This window comes from Paralichthys olivaceus, chromosome 11, assembly GCF_024713975.1.
Source record: "Paralichthys olivaceus isolate ysfri-2021 chromosome 11, ASM2471397v2, whole genome shotgun sequence".
Lineage (NCBI taxonomy): Eukaryota > Metazoa > Chordata > Actinopteri > Pleuronectiformes > Paralichthyidae > Paralichthys > Paralichthys olivaceus.
In genome coordinates, this window is record NC_091103.1 from 21664386 (window position 1) to 21682526 (window position 18141).

At 43.4% G+C, this 18141-nt stretch overlaps 2 protein-coding genes across 11 annotated transcripts; one reads left to right on the forward strand and one right to left on the reverse strand.

Annotated features, from left to right (window-relative positions):
• Positions 1–4970, reverse strand: napab (N-ethylmaleimide-sensitive factor attachment protein, alpha b). Its single transcript, XM_020088570.2, has 11 exons — positions 4715–4970; positions 3996–4075; positions 3771–3887; positions 3326–3372; positions 3127–3204; positions 2941–2996; positions 2677–2761; positions 2488–2592; positions 2337–2405; positions 1773–1823; positions 1–1255 (listed from the first exon to the last, which is right to left on the reverse strand). Exons 1-11 carry the CDS (start codon positions 4810–4812, stop codon positions 1154–1156), a joined length of 888 nt encoding a protein of 295 aa, XP_019944129.1. The 5' UTR covers positions 4813–4970; the 3' UTR covers positions 1–1153.
• Positions 4971–5976: 1006 nt separating this feature from the next.
• On the forward strand, positions 5977–18121 carry bicra (BRD4 interacting chromatin remodeling complex associated protein). 10 transcript variants are annotated; one of them, XM_069534931.1, is made up of 15 exons: positions 5977–6084; positions 7750–7795; positions 7901–7946; positions 8472–8537; positions 8809–10881; positions 11065–11253; positions 12651–13268; positions 13667–13853; positions 13946–14043; positions 14160–14294; positions 14377–14423; positions 14513–14661; positions 14754–14848; positions 14928–15048; positions 15149–18121. In XM_069534931.1, exons 2-15 carry the CDS (start codon positions 7755–7757, stop codon positions 16927–16929), a joined length of 5646 nt encoding a protein of 1881 aa, XP_069391032.1. In that variant the 5' UTR covers positions 5977–6084; positions 7750–7754; the 3' UTR covers positions 16930–18121. The 10 variants fall into 10 exon arrangements, with proteins under 10 accessions (XP_069391032.1, XP_069391037.1, XP_069391031.1 ...); XM_069534930.1 differs by having other exon boundaries at positions 6065–6557; XM_069534936.1 differs by lacking the exon at positions 8472–8537.
• Positions 18122–18141: the final 20 nt, after the last annotated feature.

The following is an 18141-nucleotide window of genomic DNA, read 5'->3' on the forward strand; positions in this document are numbered from 1 at the left end:
TCACTTTACACACGCCCAGTAGGATGCTGTACTGAGACAGGTTTATTAAATTGTATTGACAGGAAAGTCACTGACAAATTATTTAAGACCAAACTGTCTATTGAAATAATCATCACAAGGATACATGAACACAGTTTTCAGATCAGTAAAGCTCCTTTTTTCTTTACTGTATTGCATCTCGGTGCAGGCTTTTAAAAAATATTTTTACAGCCTGGTTAGTTAAGACAGAAAACAAACACTAATCAGACAATTACAAAAAAACTTGAAATATCTCCCATACAGTGGTAAAAGGTCTTTAGTTTTCTCATTAAGACCAAACCATGCAAATGTTTACAAAGGTTTATTTTCATCTTCTTTTGTTGAATAAAAGTACTTTAAATGGAAGTGACAAAAACAATTAATCGATAACACTTAATAAAAGCATTATTATTAATATTATTAATTTTTCATCAAATGTAGCTGTTCGCGTCCTGAGAACTTTGCGGTATAAGGCAGAGGGGGTATTTGCGATGGAATTACTTCAGGAGCTTCTGGCCTCTCTGCTGGGAGAGGTGCCATGCAGCTGAGATGAAGTGCAGTTTCAATTAGAGATGCCCTGATATGACCTACTTTTCACTTGAGCACTCAAAAGTACCAAAAACCAATGTGACCGCTTCCATCCATACTGGCATTTTGGTCAGTTTCCTTTGATTCTAAAGCACATTCTGGAAAATATATCTCGCAAGTGTTAATAAGTTGGCATCCTCTTGTCCATCTTTTTAATTATGAAAACAAAACAAAAACTCTTATTATGTAAATGTGCTGGTATGAGTATTTGGTATTGCAGCCCAATTATGAAACTTTTTAAATAAAACTGGGCCAATACATGTATCATAACGATAAACAACTAACATACTATGTGCTGTGTGCACTCAGGAAAATAGTGTTCATAACTAGAAAGACCAAACATTTTGGAGCATCGAGTTGAGCAGTTTAAAAAGGCAAGAAAGAATACTGCAGATGGTAGGAAGGAAAACAGTATTTGTGAAGAAATATAAGGTCTAATGGTCAAGATTTTTTAAAGATATGCTGCTAGAATGGAAGTGACAGGCTCAAGGCAAAACGAAGGATGCAAGTTGGTTGTAAAGAACTCGAAGAGAAGCACGGTGGGAAGTCAGCGAAGGTCGCTCTCGTCATCCTGTATGGTTTTCTTTATGCGGAGAAGCATGGTGGTGAGCCACTGGTCCAACCGTGAAATGGTGTCGTATTCCTTCACCTGAGACACGGAAAGTTAATATCATCAGTTTGATTTCAAAGGTTAGAAAACACCTCAATAAAAAGAAATATACATTAGGATACATGGAGAGGTTTTGATTACACCACAGAAAAGGAATATTCTAACTCTAAAATCAAGTCTTTTTTTGCACTAATACTAAGGTGGACTGTCAGTTTGACTGTCCTACTGTACAAATTTGCATCATAACACTGTTACACTTTAATATGTTTATCTATATAGCTGTGTTGTATGTTGAACATTGACAATAAAGGATTCTGATTCTAACTGACTCTGATTTTTTACAAAAATCTATTGCATCTATGAAGACTTCAGTCACCAATTCATTACTTCTGCTGGCATCATAACACTCAACTAATGTTTAGCAAAAGCATACAGACCCCGAAACACTCAACAAAACCAGGATTTTAAAACTAATTGCTACAGAAACTTTAGGCAAGCTCAATCATAAACCTTGACTACATGTCTATCTTCTGCTGAAAGACAGCTGTCTACTCACCGAATCAGTATAGGCATCCACATTCTGTTCTTCATAGGCATCTAGAAGTTTCTGGTGAGATAAAAACATTTCTATATTTTATGCTGTACATCAGTGATCATAAAAAAAACTATATCCTGACGGCTTAATAATACCTGGCAGTGAAATAAGTTTAAGGTGATCAGATTGCAATCAGATAAGAGCTTGACTACATGAAAGCACAGGTGTAAATGCACACAAGATGCATTGAGAACAGAGTGAGATCTGCTCTACCTAAACAACCCCAGTAGATGTGCAGGGACACAAAGTGAACACAGTGAACTCAGGTTGGAATGTAACTATGCTGTAAATCCACATTCAACAACAACTTGTGTTACAATGTCCCTCGGTTTTAATCAGGGACATGTAGTTGTTTGCAAGTTCAAGCAGCTGTTATCAACAGTTTTTATTGAAAACAACAGCAGAAACCAGACAGCAGCAGGGAGCCAGCCTGAAGGTTTATCTCAGCAGACGGTTTCATTGAACTCTCCATCTTTTCTATACCTGGAGAGTTAGTCTGGAGGATTTTAGATTTTAAATACCCACTTTCAACAGTTTGTATTCTCTGGAGTCTGAAAAGGCTGGAAACATTTCTTCATACTTCTGCACAGCAAGCTGAAAAAACAAAAGAATGAGTATTACAGCAGCGGTGTGTGCTACAGTTGCTCTGCATGTGCCATTATGTGCTACAACTTACTTTTGCATTCAGCATGTCTACACAGAAGTGACAGAGCGCTGCCTTGAAGAAGTGATCCTTGGCACTATATTTCAAGAGCGTACTGTCCATTGCGTGGGTTCCAACCTAAAATCACCAATTAAAGTTCAGGTTGGTTTTGTTATTACAGCCCCTGGTGCCATTGATGTCATGGTAAAACAAAGATGTCACCTGTTCATAGATCTCAATAGCTTTTGGGTACTGCTCCAGCTGAGCTGCGTAGGTTGCTACCTTTAGAAGGCACTTGTTTGCTGAACTACAAAAGATAAACAAGACACTTCTCAGTACAAACACATTCATTGGAAGTGATGCAATGACACAATTATACAAAAAAAAAAAAAAAAAGATTTATTAAGACAACAAATAAATGAGAAATATAAAACCTTACACCCAAAAAAACGAATAGAAGAAATGTTACTCATTCAAAGTATTCACCTGGTGGATTCTTCCCCTTTGTAATAATCTGCTGCCTGTTCATAATGAGCAATCGCCTGGAATGGAAATTGGACATAAGTAGTAAATATAGCTTTACCATGATTTTATATGGAAGTCTAAAACAGAGGCAAGAATATGTTCTAGATTTAATATGTAAAATAATTATAAACAGATACTTCGTCTGACCTTGTCAATGTCCACCAGCTCTGTCTCATAAATTTCAGCAATGGAGATGTGATGTTTGGCTGCGATGGTAAAGCGGCCCTAGACACAAAAATAAAGATGTTATATGTTACATTAGTAAATACGATGCTAAACATAAAAGGTCATTTTCAAATTCAATATTTTAAGACATCAAGAAAAAACCACTTGTTACAAGCCTCACCATATCTGTGTATATCTCAATAGCTCGATTTAGGCAGTTTATGGCCTCTGTTGAGAAAAATAACATTATTAACACAAGATATATTATGGTTGTTATTCAGTGAATTAAGTCAATGAGACAACTAAATGCCAAAATGAAGTTAAATTACAAGATAAACAAAATTAGAAGCAACTAGTTGTGGAGGTTCAAGATTCGAGATGAGTAACAATGTTCCTAAATGGTGGTGACCACTGGTTCTTGATGTCATTATTTATTTTATACTTAATTTGTCCACATCCTCATTTGATAACTGCAGAGTCGTAATTGATTCCTTTTAATGCTCTTCTATTATCTGACATTACTTGTATGTGCATGGTTGAATGGAATTGGTAAAGCAGCTTGTAAAAAAAAGAGCATTTCACGTGAACTTCAACATATCTTGAGGGTGGTGATGAGTAATGATTACCTTGCGGATCTGCTTTTTTGAAGGCATTTCCAGCGTCAATGAAGTTGGTCGCTGCGTCGTGTTTGCTCTGCATCTGCAGGTGAAGACGAGCAGCTTGGGAGAACGCATTTCCTGCAGCTGAGGAGAAAATGTTGCATTTTAGAAGCTGGAAAGTCTTTCACAGACATAAAGAGAGAACAGGACAATCATTATGCATGCCCATTCAGACTGTAATACTCATCTTACCACACCAATTTTTGGCCATTTTGTACATGTTGGCTGCCCTCACATACATGTCACAGGCCTCTTCAAGCTTGGAGGAACCCCTATGAGAAAGCACACGTGTTTAATTTAAGCTTCATTTAATTTATTTATTCACATTGAAACTATTTTGGGGTGATACAGACATTAAGTGCCATACTGATAACTAGGTATCAATAATGCGAGTGTATTCATTGTTATGATTTCAAAGGAGTGGACAGTAATAATAATAATAACAATAAGAAGTAGTAGGAGTAGAAGAAGAAATGTCGACGGTTTCTTCCATTCGTAGCTGCACATGTGAATGGGGGCGGGCGTAATGTAAACAAATGTGATAAACATGTGACGTGGGGTAACCTTGCAAAACCTGCCCAGGTGGTGGCGCTAGACCTGCGACATTTCAGGCAAACATTCAGAAGAAAAACGTTGCACAATGTCTCCTTCATGTCAGGCACAAATACATTAGCTTCAGCAGACAGCATTAGCTGGTTCTTCTCAGGTGCAGAGACTGACTGCTACCTTCCACACGTGTGATCCAACAGAAGATAAAACTACGTGTTTAGCTCAATACACTCGTGTGATTCTGGCGACAGATAAAGATCCGATGCCGCAGCGAAGTTTATCACTTTGGTTTTTACCATCTTCCGCTTCGTTGGCCCTTGACTTGACAGAAGTAGCTCAACGTTAGCAGCAAACGAACTCACCCGAACATCGCTCCGAAAAACGACTGCGACGACTTCATTTTCTTCTCCGCCTCCGCCATTAAAGCCATCGCCTCCTTCTCTTTCCCACTGTTGTCCATTTTCGCCTCGCTCTTTGTGTTGTTTTCTTCGAGGAGACACAGGGAAACAGTCAACAAACGTGCTAACCAGTGCTAATGGCTGCGGGTGGTTCGTCACAGCCTCATCTCTGTCACGTGACACGGGAGGGCTACTGCTGCGTTCAGGTGCTCTGCGTAATAAGAGCCACTGTCCGAGCTACAGTTGTTGTTGTAAAATTGAGAGCTGACTAAATTCAGGAACCAACAGCCAAATGTTAACCACACTATAACACAAATTACAACGACACCAAACACCGTTCAGTTTAATGTATCGTATAAAAAACCCCGATCTAAATTATATCATGCTGCATCTCTTCCTCAATCTGTAAATTATAAATCTCTGACAACACTTAAAGGCATCTTATTGTAAACATAATAACCATTCTGATTTATAAAGTAATTCCGATTATCATATGCTCATTCACTTCACAAATATCCCAAATAATGTCTAGTGTATATGATATATATATGAGATTTATTTTGCACTTCTATTTTATTCACATTTTTGTTCGCAAATACAAAAGAACTGATAGAAATATCCCGTCTATACAACACAAATACGTTACGCCCGAGGTTGCAGACAAAATAGTTAGGTACAGTTAAGTAAAATTAGTAGTTACTTGCTTGGAGTACACGACAGTAATGAGCGCTCTATAACGTTGCTTCATTTCTCTACCTACAGGGTTTATATCTATTCTTTTTCTAATCGAAATAAAACGATGCTTAAAACTAAATGTATCTTATAACTCTTATATGTGACATCATTATTATTGTTGTTATTGTTGTCATTATTTAATTATAAATTAATGTATATGATTATCATTAATCTCATTATTGTTATTGTTATATAATTTGTTTTTGTTATTATTAACATTAGTATTACTGTACTGTATTACTATTCTTTCTGTTATTATCATTATTGTTGTTATAATTATCATTAGTATTATTGTTGTTATTATTATTACTATAATTATTATGAACGTCATTATTGTTGTTATCATTATTTTTTGTTATAATTAACATTATTATTGTGTTGTTTTTCTCATTGTTATAATTATTATCAATATTGGCAGATTTTCAACTTTTACTCAATGTGTGTTTGTCGATGAGAGGGGGGAAAAACACAGAAGGCCCACAGATTTCAATCAGGCAAAGCGGAAGTCTGCTGTTTCCTGCCTGTAGTTGGGTCCTGCACAGCAGCCCGTGCGAGGTTGTCCTGGAGACCCCGCGCTGCCTGCTCTTCTATCGTCTCGGGTGAGTTTGTTATAAAACAGCATTTTTCTCTATTATTCCCAAAAACTCCGACAAACGTGCGACATTCCCGCACAGGCGACCACCCGCAAACTGCACCGCAGGCGCAATCGGGGCGCCCCGCCGCTGCACGACCCGGCAAACATGCTCATTTTCCACCGAATTCCCAAGCATACCCCCCTCATCCAAGAGTATTCCAACATTAACTCATATTTTGCTTGCAGGGAGAGTCACATAGCTCGCTACGCCACTGCGTCCGCGCTCCTCGGCAGACGACGCTGCTCTTTCTGGGTCGAATCGAGGCTCCAATGTGCGAAGCGGGTGTTTGGAATGTGTCCGTCGGTGGTTTGTTTTGAATGTCAAAAGGCTCGAGCTAGCTGTGCGTCTGAATATTGTTGATAGCCGCTCGGCTTAGCAGGCTAGCTGGCTAGGCTAACCACATCCAGCCCAGATGCATCAAAATGCTGAAAATAGAGGTAAAAGTAGCTTCTGGAATCTAACGTCAGAGTAAAGTAATGTCTTCTGTCGGTTACGTGGCGGTAAGATAACGTGTATTTAAACGAATCGGCCAAATATGCATGGAAAGCGCTTTGAAAACACCAGCTAGCATGTAGCTTGCCGCTTGCAGCGTCTCCATTCATATCCTGCGCACTGGCTCTGCTCGGACCGAGTAATGGCTACGACCCGCTGTCTCTTTAGAGCCGCAGACCGGGGAGACGTCCCCAGCAGAACCTCGGTAACATGCTTCCTTCGGTTATTCGGCGACTTGTTGTGACCGCGTTGCTGGAAGTTTTTGTGCACGATTGCAGAGACTTGAGCTAAATTCAGCGGCGGTCACATCCCAGGCGGTGTGAAAACCGCGCGTTTTCAGTTGTTTCTCGGTGCGAAGCAAACACTTCTGCTGCTGCTGGATTGTTTTTGTTGTTTTCTGACATTTTTATGTGTAAAATCACGACATGTTGCAACTGGCGATGGAGATCTGCTCTCGTGTTGAGATGTAAAATGTAAACTCGAAAATTAGTCTCCTTGTTAAAGTCCAATCTTTCTTAGTTGCTTCTGTGCTTTGCTTAATTGTCACAAAACAATTCTTACAAACGTCTGCCAGCAATATGTGATGTCATGTTATGAGTCATTACTCCAAATTTGAATTGATTGTGAAACTAAAACAGAGCCATTTCAACTATTAAAAGAACTTACGGTTTTTATTTATGGCCTGGTCTAATTTGTAAAGACAGTATTTATGTAAAGTCATTTTTCAGATTAGTTTTTGTGCTTTACAAGTTCTGTTTTACAACGGAAAACCTTTTTCTTTTTATGAAAATGTATAAGAATATTGTATCAAACGTTTGAAAGCATCCACCAATCACATGATTTATAATAATGAATAACATTATGACGTGATTCAGTGTCACACAGGTTGATGAGCATTTAAAAAATGCTCAAATTGTTTTTGTTACTTATCCTCAGATGTTGCTCATCCTGTCAAAGTATAAAATATGGAGCTAAAATATCACACTGATAATATAATAGACACATAATGGTGTACACAGGGTTTTAACATTATAAGTTTTGCCAACAAGTCAATTTTTTGTTTGTGTTGTTTTTATTTTCATTTATCGTGAAATAAATCCTCACCAAACTTTAAATCCTTGTTCATCTTTTCATCAGTTGTCATGGATGATGAAGACGGCAGGTGCCTTCTAGATGTAATTTGGTAAGTCACTGTTGAAAAAGTGCTCAGGTAGTTTGACCACGTAACGAACTGTACAGTCATCTTTTCTTGTCATGTTGAGAATTTTCACAATTTTTTCTCCTGCAGTGACCCAGAAGCTCTCAATGACTTTCTTCATGGATCTGAGACCCATGTGAGTACGAGAGCATTTCTTTCTTAAAGAAATCACACCTTGTGATTTCTCTTTTCAGAAAATAGATTTTTAATTGATGCAATGAGGAGTTTTGGGTGACTCCATACTTAGGTTACGTTCAAATTACGCCTCAGTGAACCCTGAAACCCACACCCCTCACTTCTTTCATTTACGTTTTTCCTTTTAACTGCTTTCTCTGCTTAATTATTGTCTTTGCTTTTGATTGCACTGTTTATGGTTTCAGCTTGCCTTCCCCTTTATTAGGTCAAATCAGAATATGAGAAATGCTAATACTAACGCTTCCCAACTGTGTATTATTCCTTTTATTTTGCCCCTGCCCTCCCTTCGTCGCCTATCTTTTCGCTATTTCTTAATGGTCTGGGTTCTCTGGACTGTGCACTGTCCTTTCCTTGCCCTCCTCCTCTGTTTGATTGTCTGTATATTTCTCTGTCCTTGTGGCTTTTGCTTGCTGGTTTGGGTGCCTTTGGTTTCTGTCTGTCCTTTCATGGGTGGGTGTGTCTGTAGTTGGACACTGACGACCTTTTGGATGGTTCGAGTGATCCCTCCAGCTCGTTCTTCTCTACCACTGGGGTGAGTAACATCCCCCAATCCTCCCCCCTCTGTTTTCTATCCATCTATGTAGCATGCAACTCCAAATACCCTCCCTTTCCACTAACATACCTACAATCTACAAGCTTTGATTTTGCTGCGATTTGACAAGAGGTTTTTGTGGGATTTTCATGTCTGCATTTTTGTGTTTAATTCTGTTCTGCTCCTCTGCACACATCTGTATCTAGCCATCAATATTCTTCCATCACCTGGTTTCACTTCTTTCCTGTGTCTTCTCCTCCTTTCCTTTAAGGGCCATGTTCCAGAGGTCCAGCCTGCTGTCCAGCTGTCGGCCAGTGAGCCAGCAGGCCTGCCCAGAGTCAGTGTTGACCTTGACTTCCTGGAGGATGAAGACATCTTGGGAGGGTCCCCAGGTGGCGAGGGTGGGAGCAACGGCATTGGGGCGAATCACGAGCCATGTGACATCCTGCAACAGAGCTTGGCTGAAGCCAACATCACAGAGCAAAGCCTACAGGAGGCAGAGGCTGAGCTGGACCTGGACTCCTTTGGAATTCCAGGCCTTACACAGGTGGTTCAGACACTGCCTGATGCCAGCCTCTCTGGGGCTGGAGGCACTGCTGTTGGTGTAGGCATAGGTGTTGGCGTTGGGGGAGCAGCGACAATTTTCCCTGGGTCAGCCCCAAGCACCACTGCTACGCCCCCCAATGCCACAGCTGACATGCTGGGGTCAGTGCTTGCTCAGCAGGGCCTTCAGCTTCAATCCCAGGTCATGAACAAGGCCATTAGCGTTCAGCCATTTATGCAGCCTGTGGGCCTGGGAAATGTGACGCTTCAACCCATTTCAAGTCTCCAAGGTCTTCCCAATGGGAGTCAGTCTGGACATTTGGGTATTGGACAGATTCAGGTTGTGGGTCAGCCCACAGTCATGACTATCAATCAGTCTGGGCAACCAATCTTGGCTAAAGCCATGGGAGGTTACCAGCTGCAACAGCCTGGGCCAGATGTATCAGGTGCTGGTTCTCAGGCGGGGCTTGGAGGCTCCGGAGGTGGACTACTGATCCAAGGTAATAAAGCCACTTTGGGATCTCCGGCTTTAAATGGACCAGCTGTTTGTGTCAGCAGCACAAACAGCATCAGTGGTAGTACAATGACTGCTCCTGCTGGGCTTGTGGGCTTTGGCAGCAACCCTCTGAGTTCAGGAATTGGACCTCAGACGCAGACTCAAGGCCAAATCATGCAGAACGTGATCATCCAACGCACACCAACACCCATTCAGCCTAAACCCCCCCATGGGGGAGCCATCCAACCGAAACTGTTTAAACAGCAGCAGTCACAGCCAACACCCCAACCCCTGCAAAACGATGCCCACAAGGCTTTAGGGCTGCAGCAACTTCCAGTTTCTGCTTCTCAGAATGTAGCCTTCCTGACAGGAAAGCCAGGCTCGAACGTTGTCCTAAGTACTCAAGCCACAACACACGGCACCCAGTTTCAACAAACTCTGTTCAAGCAACAAGCAGCACAACAATCTGGCAAGCCCCTCAGTGTACACTTGTTAAACCAATCAGGCAGCATCGTTCTTCCCCATCAAACAGTCCTACAAGGTCAGAACCACCAGTTTCTCCTGCCACAGCTACAGGCAGGTGGGCAGATCCTGACCCAGCACCCTGGGGGCCACATCATAACTAGCCAGGGTCCTGGTGGGCAGCTCATTGCTAACCAGATATTAACAAACCAGAACATCAACCTTGGTCAGGTGTTGACTTCACAGGGCCACCCTGGGGCTGCCCATATCCTCTCTGGACCCATTCAGCTCCAGCCTGGCCAGATGGGCACACCCACCCTCTTTCAGATGCCTGTCTCATTGGCTCAGACTCAAAGCCAGACACAGACCCATACAGTCTCAGGTCATGCCCAAACAGTCATACAGGGCATGCCCATCCAGAATTCCCTGACCATGCTGAGTCAAGTGGAGAGTCTGAGTCCGGCAGTCACCCTTCAGCCTGCCCTGCAACCTCAGCCAGGCGGAGTCCCTAACAGCAGTAGCACAGGAGCAGCAACCATGGGTCAAGGCCAATCTGGAGAGTGTGTTACTGTTCTGGGCAGCTCCACAGACCAGGCTGCTCATCCCACCCAACAGCATGTGCCGCAGTCCTCTATTCTCACCATGCAACCCGGTTCTTCTGTGTCCGTGGCTATCACAGTACCCTCCTCTTCTCCATCCATGTCTGTGTCCACATCTTCCCCTGTCACAGCAGTGGGGCTGGTCCCCCATCAGTCTCAGCACAGTCCAGGAAGGTTACTGCTCACCAACCAGGGCTCCAGCATGATCTTGAGCCAGGAGTCTCTGCAGATGTTCCTGCAACAGGTCAGTCCTCCACTCCTTTTTGCGTTTGCTACAGTTGTGTAGAGTTAACATTGTTTTATAAAAGATTAATAACATGCACGGAGTGATATCTTGGTCTGACCTCTCTGGTTTACTATTTTACTCCCTCCAACCCTCTTCCTTCTTCCCTCCTTCATCCTGAAATGGTAAACGTACTCCTATCAGGAGCAGCACCACCAAACAGAGAATGAGTCAACCCCCTCTGTGGGCGTACCAGCGTCCGTAATCGTCAGCAGCAACAGCATCACTGCTCTGGCCCCCGCTGTCAATGACAGCCAGTTAACTGACTCTTGGGGGGGTCAGAGCCACAGTCCTTCCCCTGGCCCCTCCCACATGACAGCAGTGGTAAAGCAGGTAGAAGTGCCCCTTTATGTTAAGTCCCACCCCACCTGTTGCCGCTGCTGCTACCACAACGTTAGGGTATCTTACCTTTAGCCATCACTGCTCTGTACTTGTCTTATGCATTAATTGTTGCTTCCATGGCTCTCGCTTTTGCTGCAGATCCTATATGCAAAAATTACTAATTTGCTTGCAGCTTCTGTTTGTTTCTAACATTGCTTCATTATATGTGTAAAAAGCATGACCACCATTCAGTGATTTTCATACATATTCATATCCTGTTCCAATTTTACATTTAACTTTATCAACCTCTATGGATTTTGGAACTGAACTAAAGTTAGTTGTTTAACTTATTTGTTTTGTCTATCATTCATTCTATGCATTTTGTTCAGAAACCATGCTCATGCTTAATAACAGAGCTAGCAAGGTGTCAAGTGCACCTTGTTAACCTTTGTACTAACAATGATTTAATCCACTCACCTTGCTCAATCAAATTTTATCAACTCAATTCCATCTACTGCATCACTGACCAATGACTGATAAATCAATCCATACCTCTCAACCCTGCACTTACCATTAGACTGTTGTGTCCTCAAAGTTCTACTATTCCTTGTAACCCCTAGTCTGACCAGTGTAATGACCCCCAAACCACGATTACATGCTACCCTGACCCCCCTTCCCTGAAGCCTCCAGATCACTTTCTACTTATCCATCACAAGCCCCGCAAATCTTGACTTCTTGCTTATGTCGACTTTTTTCTTTTTGCCTCGCCAAATGATCATTGCTCTCTTTTTTATGTGTAATCCTCCTCAAACACTAGAGAAGAAATCATTGGGTTTCTACTCCTTTAGCTTAAGCAGCTAATTGATTTTAAAGTCTAACACTTTGCTTTTGTATTGTTATTTGTGTTGTTTTACCCAAGTTGTGTTGTTTTGTATTGGGGTTGGGTGATAATTCTAAATTTCAGTTTATTGAATTTCACTCAATACAGCTAACTGAAAACTATTATGTGATGAAAATATGTTAAAACCAGAATGAAGGTTGTTGTTACATGTGTGAAGACTTCTAATCTAATGCAGTGCCAAACAGTGGAATACTATCATTGCATTAAATATCACTTGTGTATTTTACATACAGCCAAAGACATATTCGGCCTATTACTGTAATTTTTTAGTTGAAAAGCCTGTTGTAATTGAGATTGTGATATAGCCATATCACCCAGCCCCATTTTGTACCTTGCTAATCTAGAGACAAGCACTAGAATCACATTTACTTTAAACTGTGTGCATGTAGAACCTTTTGTGTGTTTAATTTTTGTGCTGAATGTCCCAAAATTTCCTCCTGTGTTTACAAATTGTTTACGTTCTTGACCCAGATACACATATCAATATATTGTGATTCCACTTCTTCAGGTACCCTCCAGTGGACATCAGCAGCCCCTGAAGATCCAGAGCATGTCCCCCTCAACAGCCATGACCACTCACAACACAGTGGCAGACAGTCCTCAGCCCTCCCAGTCTCCCCTCACTCTGAGCCAGCAGATCCAGTCACCTCTTCATCAGCAGCAGTCACGTCCTCCCTCTCAGCCTCAGCCACAGTCTCAAACTCCCTCCCGCTCCTGCACACCCTCGTCTCACCCTCCACTCTTTATAGTCCACAACCAGATTACAGAATCTCCCCAACCTGTTTCGCAAGGCCAGCTGCAGCAGACACAGCTTCAGCAGGCACACATTCAAGTTCATCTTCAGGCTCAGCCGCGGCCAGCCTCTCAGCCTGCCCCCTATCAACAAGATATGCCTCCTATGTCACAGTCACCCAAGCCTCCTTCTGCACCAACTGCACAGCACCAGTTCACTGCAGCTCCTGTCAGCACTTCTGCCGCTGCTGTCCTGAAAGCCCAGGTTCCCATCCCTGGTCTGACAGCAGAGCAGCAGCACCACCTGCAACTAGTAGGAGCGCAAATTCAGACCCTGTCAGGCATTGCCCAGCCGTCACCTCAGCAGAAACAGTTGCTGGATAAGCTGCACCAGGTAAAATCCCTTTAATGATCACTTGTTAAGGAATTTACATGAAATTAGAGGTTTCACCATTAAAGCCATCTTGTGTATTCTGACTTCACAGTTGAGTAATCTCTGCCAACTGCCAGTAACTGTTTGTCTATTATATGATGTACTTATTGTTATAGAGCCTCATTTGTGTGATACATTAATGTAGTTAAAATCTGGGGAAAATCTCATGGTTTGGTGGTCAGAGTAAATTAATATACATATACTTTTGCATCCTTTCAAATTATTGTAGAAAGTCACCTGGAGATAAGATATGCAATCTATCAGTGCAAATCAGATTTTGTGTAAGTTCCTGGAAACCACATTGGTTCAATCAGCAGTTTCTTATTTAAAATTTAAAGCGTGTCCTGATGTGTTTCCAGGTCCAGCAGAACATCCTGTTGCAGGCCGCGCAGCCCCCTCAGTCTCAAGTCACAAGTCAGTTCACTTCCCAGCAAGATGTGCCTGTCGATAAAGTTGTGATTACATCAACAACCAGCACTGGTACACCGGCTCAACTTCCCTCTGTGCTGCAGCCGACACCAGTGCTTGTCAAAACTCCTGCTACAGGTTGGACGCAGTTTAATGTTGATGTAAAACTGAAGGATCCTGAACACACTTTAAGATATTTCTGTTTGTAACAATGTTTCTTCTTATTTTAGCATCAAGTGACTTACAGGTATTCTCAGGAGCCCAAGGGCCAGCTGGAGCAATGGTGAATCAGACTGTCACTCCTGCAAGCCTTACCCAGCCTGCACAGGTAGGTAACACTACAAAGCAAGTTCTTCCAAGAACTTAACTGTGGTCCTTATCATATATTTGTTACGTTTTATATTTTCCTGTCACTGAATTTCAAAATGATATTTTTCTCCACAGGTTCAGCCAAAGCCAGGAGTGATCAGCTCAGTTGGAGGGATGACCCTGGGGAAAGGTGGGATGCAGATACAGGTGTTAGGAGCTAGTCTGACTCAAATGCCTGCTCCACAGCCCCCAGCTCCCGCACAACCTCAGGTTAATATGAGTCCTAAGAAAGGGCCTCTGTTTGAGTTCAGTCTGAAGTTCCTGGTTTTCATCTATTTTCTTTATATTACAGACAACAATGAAGATGCCTTTCAGCGCAGAGCCCAGTAAAGAAGCCAGGTTTGTACCGCAGGCATTTAAAATGTTATTTTAACTCTCAAAATGTCATTTTTGTTGAACAATATTTCTTTATATGCACGTCACTGCAGGATGCTAGAACAGCTGAGGAAACAGCAGGGTTCAGTGCTTCACCCAAACTACAGTGCTCCTTTCTACTCTTTTGAGGACACACTGCACAGACTGCTGCCTTACCATCTCTACCAGGGAACTGCCAACTCCTCTCAAGACTATCAAAGAGGTAACAAGCCCCACAGCCTCTAGTGCTGGCAAAATACAGTTAAGTGCCCTAATTCAAGACCTTTTTGAACCTTTTGGTTCTCTTGTGCACAGTGGATGATGAATTTGAGAAAGTCTCCTGTCAGCTGCTGAAAAGGACCCAGGCCATGCTGGATAAATATCGCCACCTACTCTTTGCGGAGTCAAAAGTAAGTATATGAACCAGCATTTCCAACACAGGTTCTCTGTCTCTTTTTTCCTGAATTGATTTTGAACTGATGGTTTTTGGCGTTTAAACCTGAGCAGAGACTGGGCCCCTCGGCAGAGATGGTGATGATCGACCGGATGTTCATTCAGGAGGAGAAGGTTGCGTTGAGTCAGGACAGGATTCTGGCTAAGGAGAGACCAGGTACTTTACCACTGTTTGTACATACATGATTGTCTTCATCTAAACTGTACACTGATGGTATGTGTATGCTAATGATATAATTGTTTTTATGTCATTGCAGAGGAGTTTGTAGCAAATGCTCGCATGTTGGAGAGTGTAGTTTCATCCCAAGAGAAATCTACTGCTGCTGAGCGCACGTCAGTGAGTGGAGGTGCAACTGCTGCTGCTGCCCCTCCTCCAGCACCTCCTGTTCCTGCTCCAGTCCCTCTTCTAAACATCACCCCAAACCCTCCTCCTGCACCCACCCTAGCTCCAGCTCCAGCTCCTGCCCCTCCTCCTCCTCCTCCTGCTCCTGCTCCTACCACTACTTCTGTCACCCCTTTCCCTCCTACCAAACTAGTAATAAAGCAGGGTGGAGGCGGAGCCTCTGTGTCCTGGTCCAGCAGCTGTCAACCACCTCTGGCTGCACCGAGTAAGCTGGTGGCTGAACCCACCAGCCAGAGCTCCTCCTTCAGTCGTGCGCCGGCAGCGTCCTTCTCGTCGTCATCCTTCAACTCTCGAGCAGCCGACGATGACGACGCTCTTCCACAGAGAACCAGCAAACCGCCTATGAAGACCTACGAGGCACGCAGGAGGATTGGCTTGAAACTGAAGATCAAGCAGGATCAAACGGGGTTCAGCAAGGTGGTCCATAACACTGCCTTAGACCCAGTGCACGCACCTCAGCAGAGCAGCCAGTCCATATCCCAGTCTCAGCCTCAGTCTGCAGCTGCTGTACCACATCCAAAGTCCCACCCTTTATCTACTCCCTCTACAACAGTCATCAGAACTCAGTCCCCTGTATGCACTGCCTCTTCTGAATCATCAGTCACCATAGCAACCACTCAATGTAACCCGACACTGAGAGGTAATTTTCCTCCCAATGCAGCCCCATCTTCCTCTACCTCTTTCTCTCGTACTTCATCATCCTCCTCCACTCAAATGAATGGGACATTAGATCATCACGACATTGGTGGGGTCAAACACAATCCTGCCTCCACTGCCAGTCCCTCGCCAACAACCTGCCGCCTCCCCCTTCGAAAAACCTATCGGGAAAACATTAGTCCCCGTGTGAGACCTGGTGTCCCAGGGGGAGGAGATGAAAGTTTGTCCTACCCCAGACCCACGCCATCACCCCCCAGGCACGAGGCCTCATCCCCTCCCTCAGAGCGGACAGTGATAGCCAGTGTGAAGGTGGAGAAAAGAGGCAGGGAGGCCTCGCACACTCACATAGAGTCAAGCCTCGAAAGGGGCCGTTTAGGGAGTGCAATGCAGGGGCTTAATGAAGTGGATGAGGTGTTTAACCGTGGTATGAAAACCACACAGCACCATCATCTTCCACAGCTCCTAGACAAGGAAGGGGCAAAGGAGAGAGCAGAGGAGCACGCAGACCAAGAGACAGATGTAAGTAAATACAAGAGGGTGGGTGGGAAAAATAGACATAGGGTTGGTGGGACATTCAGAATGGACCAGCATGCCCCTGGGCCACCCTCTCCAGAGTCCTTCACACGAGACTCTTTACTTCCTGCCAAACGTTGCAAATCAGACTCCCCTGACATGGATAACGCCAGCTTCTCCAGTGGCAGCCCCCCGGATGACTCTCTGAACGAGCACCTGCAGTGCGCCATCGACAGCATCCTGAACTTGCAGCAGGAGCCCTCTGCCCGTGGGCGCCACATTAAAGGTAACAGCAGGCACCACCAACACCAAAGCCAGCGCCCAGGGAGCTCGGCAGCTTCGTCCCACAGACCCTCAGTCCAGCCCCCCTCCTCTGCTTCTTCGTCCCCCTCCTTGGCCCAGCACCCTCAGGTCGGTGGCCGTGGCCACAACGGCAACCTGGTGCCCCAGACTCAAAGTAGATAACAGCCCTTCAGCCCCAGGCCAGACTGATAAGTGGGAACTAAGAGACAGATTTTTGGAGGCAGATGAAGGGGGTCACTGTGAAAACAGTATCACTGTACTACTCTGCCAAGCTGTGTTGGTTTTGTTTGTCCATTTGAATTGTCCAGACATTTCTCTGTCACTTACAGCCTGAGGCAGACCCATGATGAGTGTGGTCTAAGGTAAAACGGTCTCTGTGAGCTGCAGACTTGACAACGCCTGTCGCTTTGTATGTATTCTGTCAGTCAAGCTAGATAAACGAAATGAAATTGTCCCACGGTTGCTGTTCTCTGTTCATACATTCCTTTCATGTGGCCTGAGCACCGGTCCACAACAGTTTATCTCCTGATTCAAACAGTTTCCCAACCAGGCAACCTGATTCAACGGTTCTAAAGTCAACAAAGGCCTTTAAATTGGTTTCCTGCAGCTGAGATGCAAACGAATACAACCAGGTCCATGCTGTAATAGGTCAAAATACATAGTTTGTTCTTTAACCAACCACATTTAATGCTCTTATCACGAAGGTAATTTGGCTCCACTGATGCTAAAATCAAATGTTCCTTTTCTTCAAGCCTCATCCTCCATTATACATGTATTTCATATAGACATCAGGTGAATTTTACATTAAATCTTGTTAAGGAAATCATTTGGAGAATTGTGACGCTGTTTTTCCTGTTGACTGCTCGTGGGTACTGTGTCAAGATGTAAATGAACACATAAGGAAATTCAGTTCAGTCTCTGCATTTTTATGTCAGACAGTTTTCCAGGTTCATGTTTTTAGATGACGCCTTCACACCCACCTGCCCCCTCCCTGTTACTCACAGGTTTAGGACTTTATGCATTTTAGTCAGCAGGGGGCAGGCCGGTTTTAACTGTCGATTTTCTGTGTTATCAAGTCTGTTTGTTTCATATTTCTGCAACTTTATCCCTGCCTCCCGTGTGTGTGTGTGTTTGTTTTTTTTAAGCCTGTTGGACAATTCAAACATAAACACAGCACAAGCATTGAAATGGAAAAAAGGAACAATAATATTGTACAAAAAAGACAGTGAGAGAATTTGAAGTATAGTATTACAGATTAATTTTGTATTGTATTTATTGTGTATATTGACACTTTTTAAAAAGAAATGTACATTTAGTAAAACTGTAAATTAAACCTTGCTTCTTTTATGAATCACTGCAGATCCCCCTTTCATT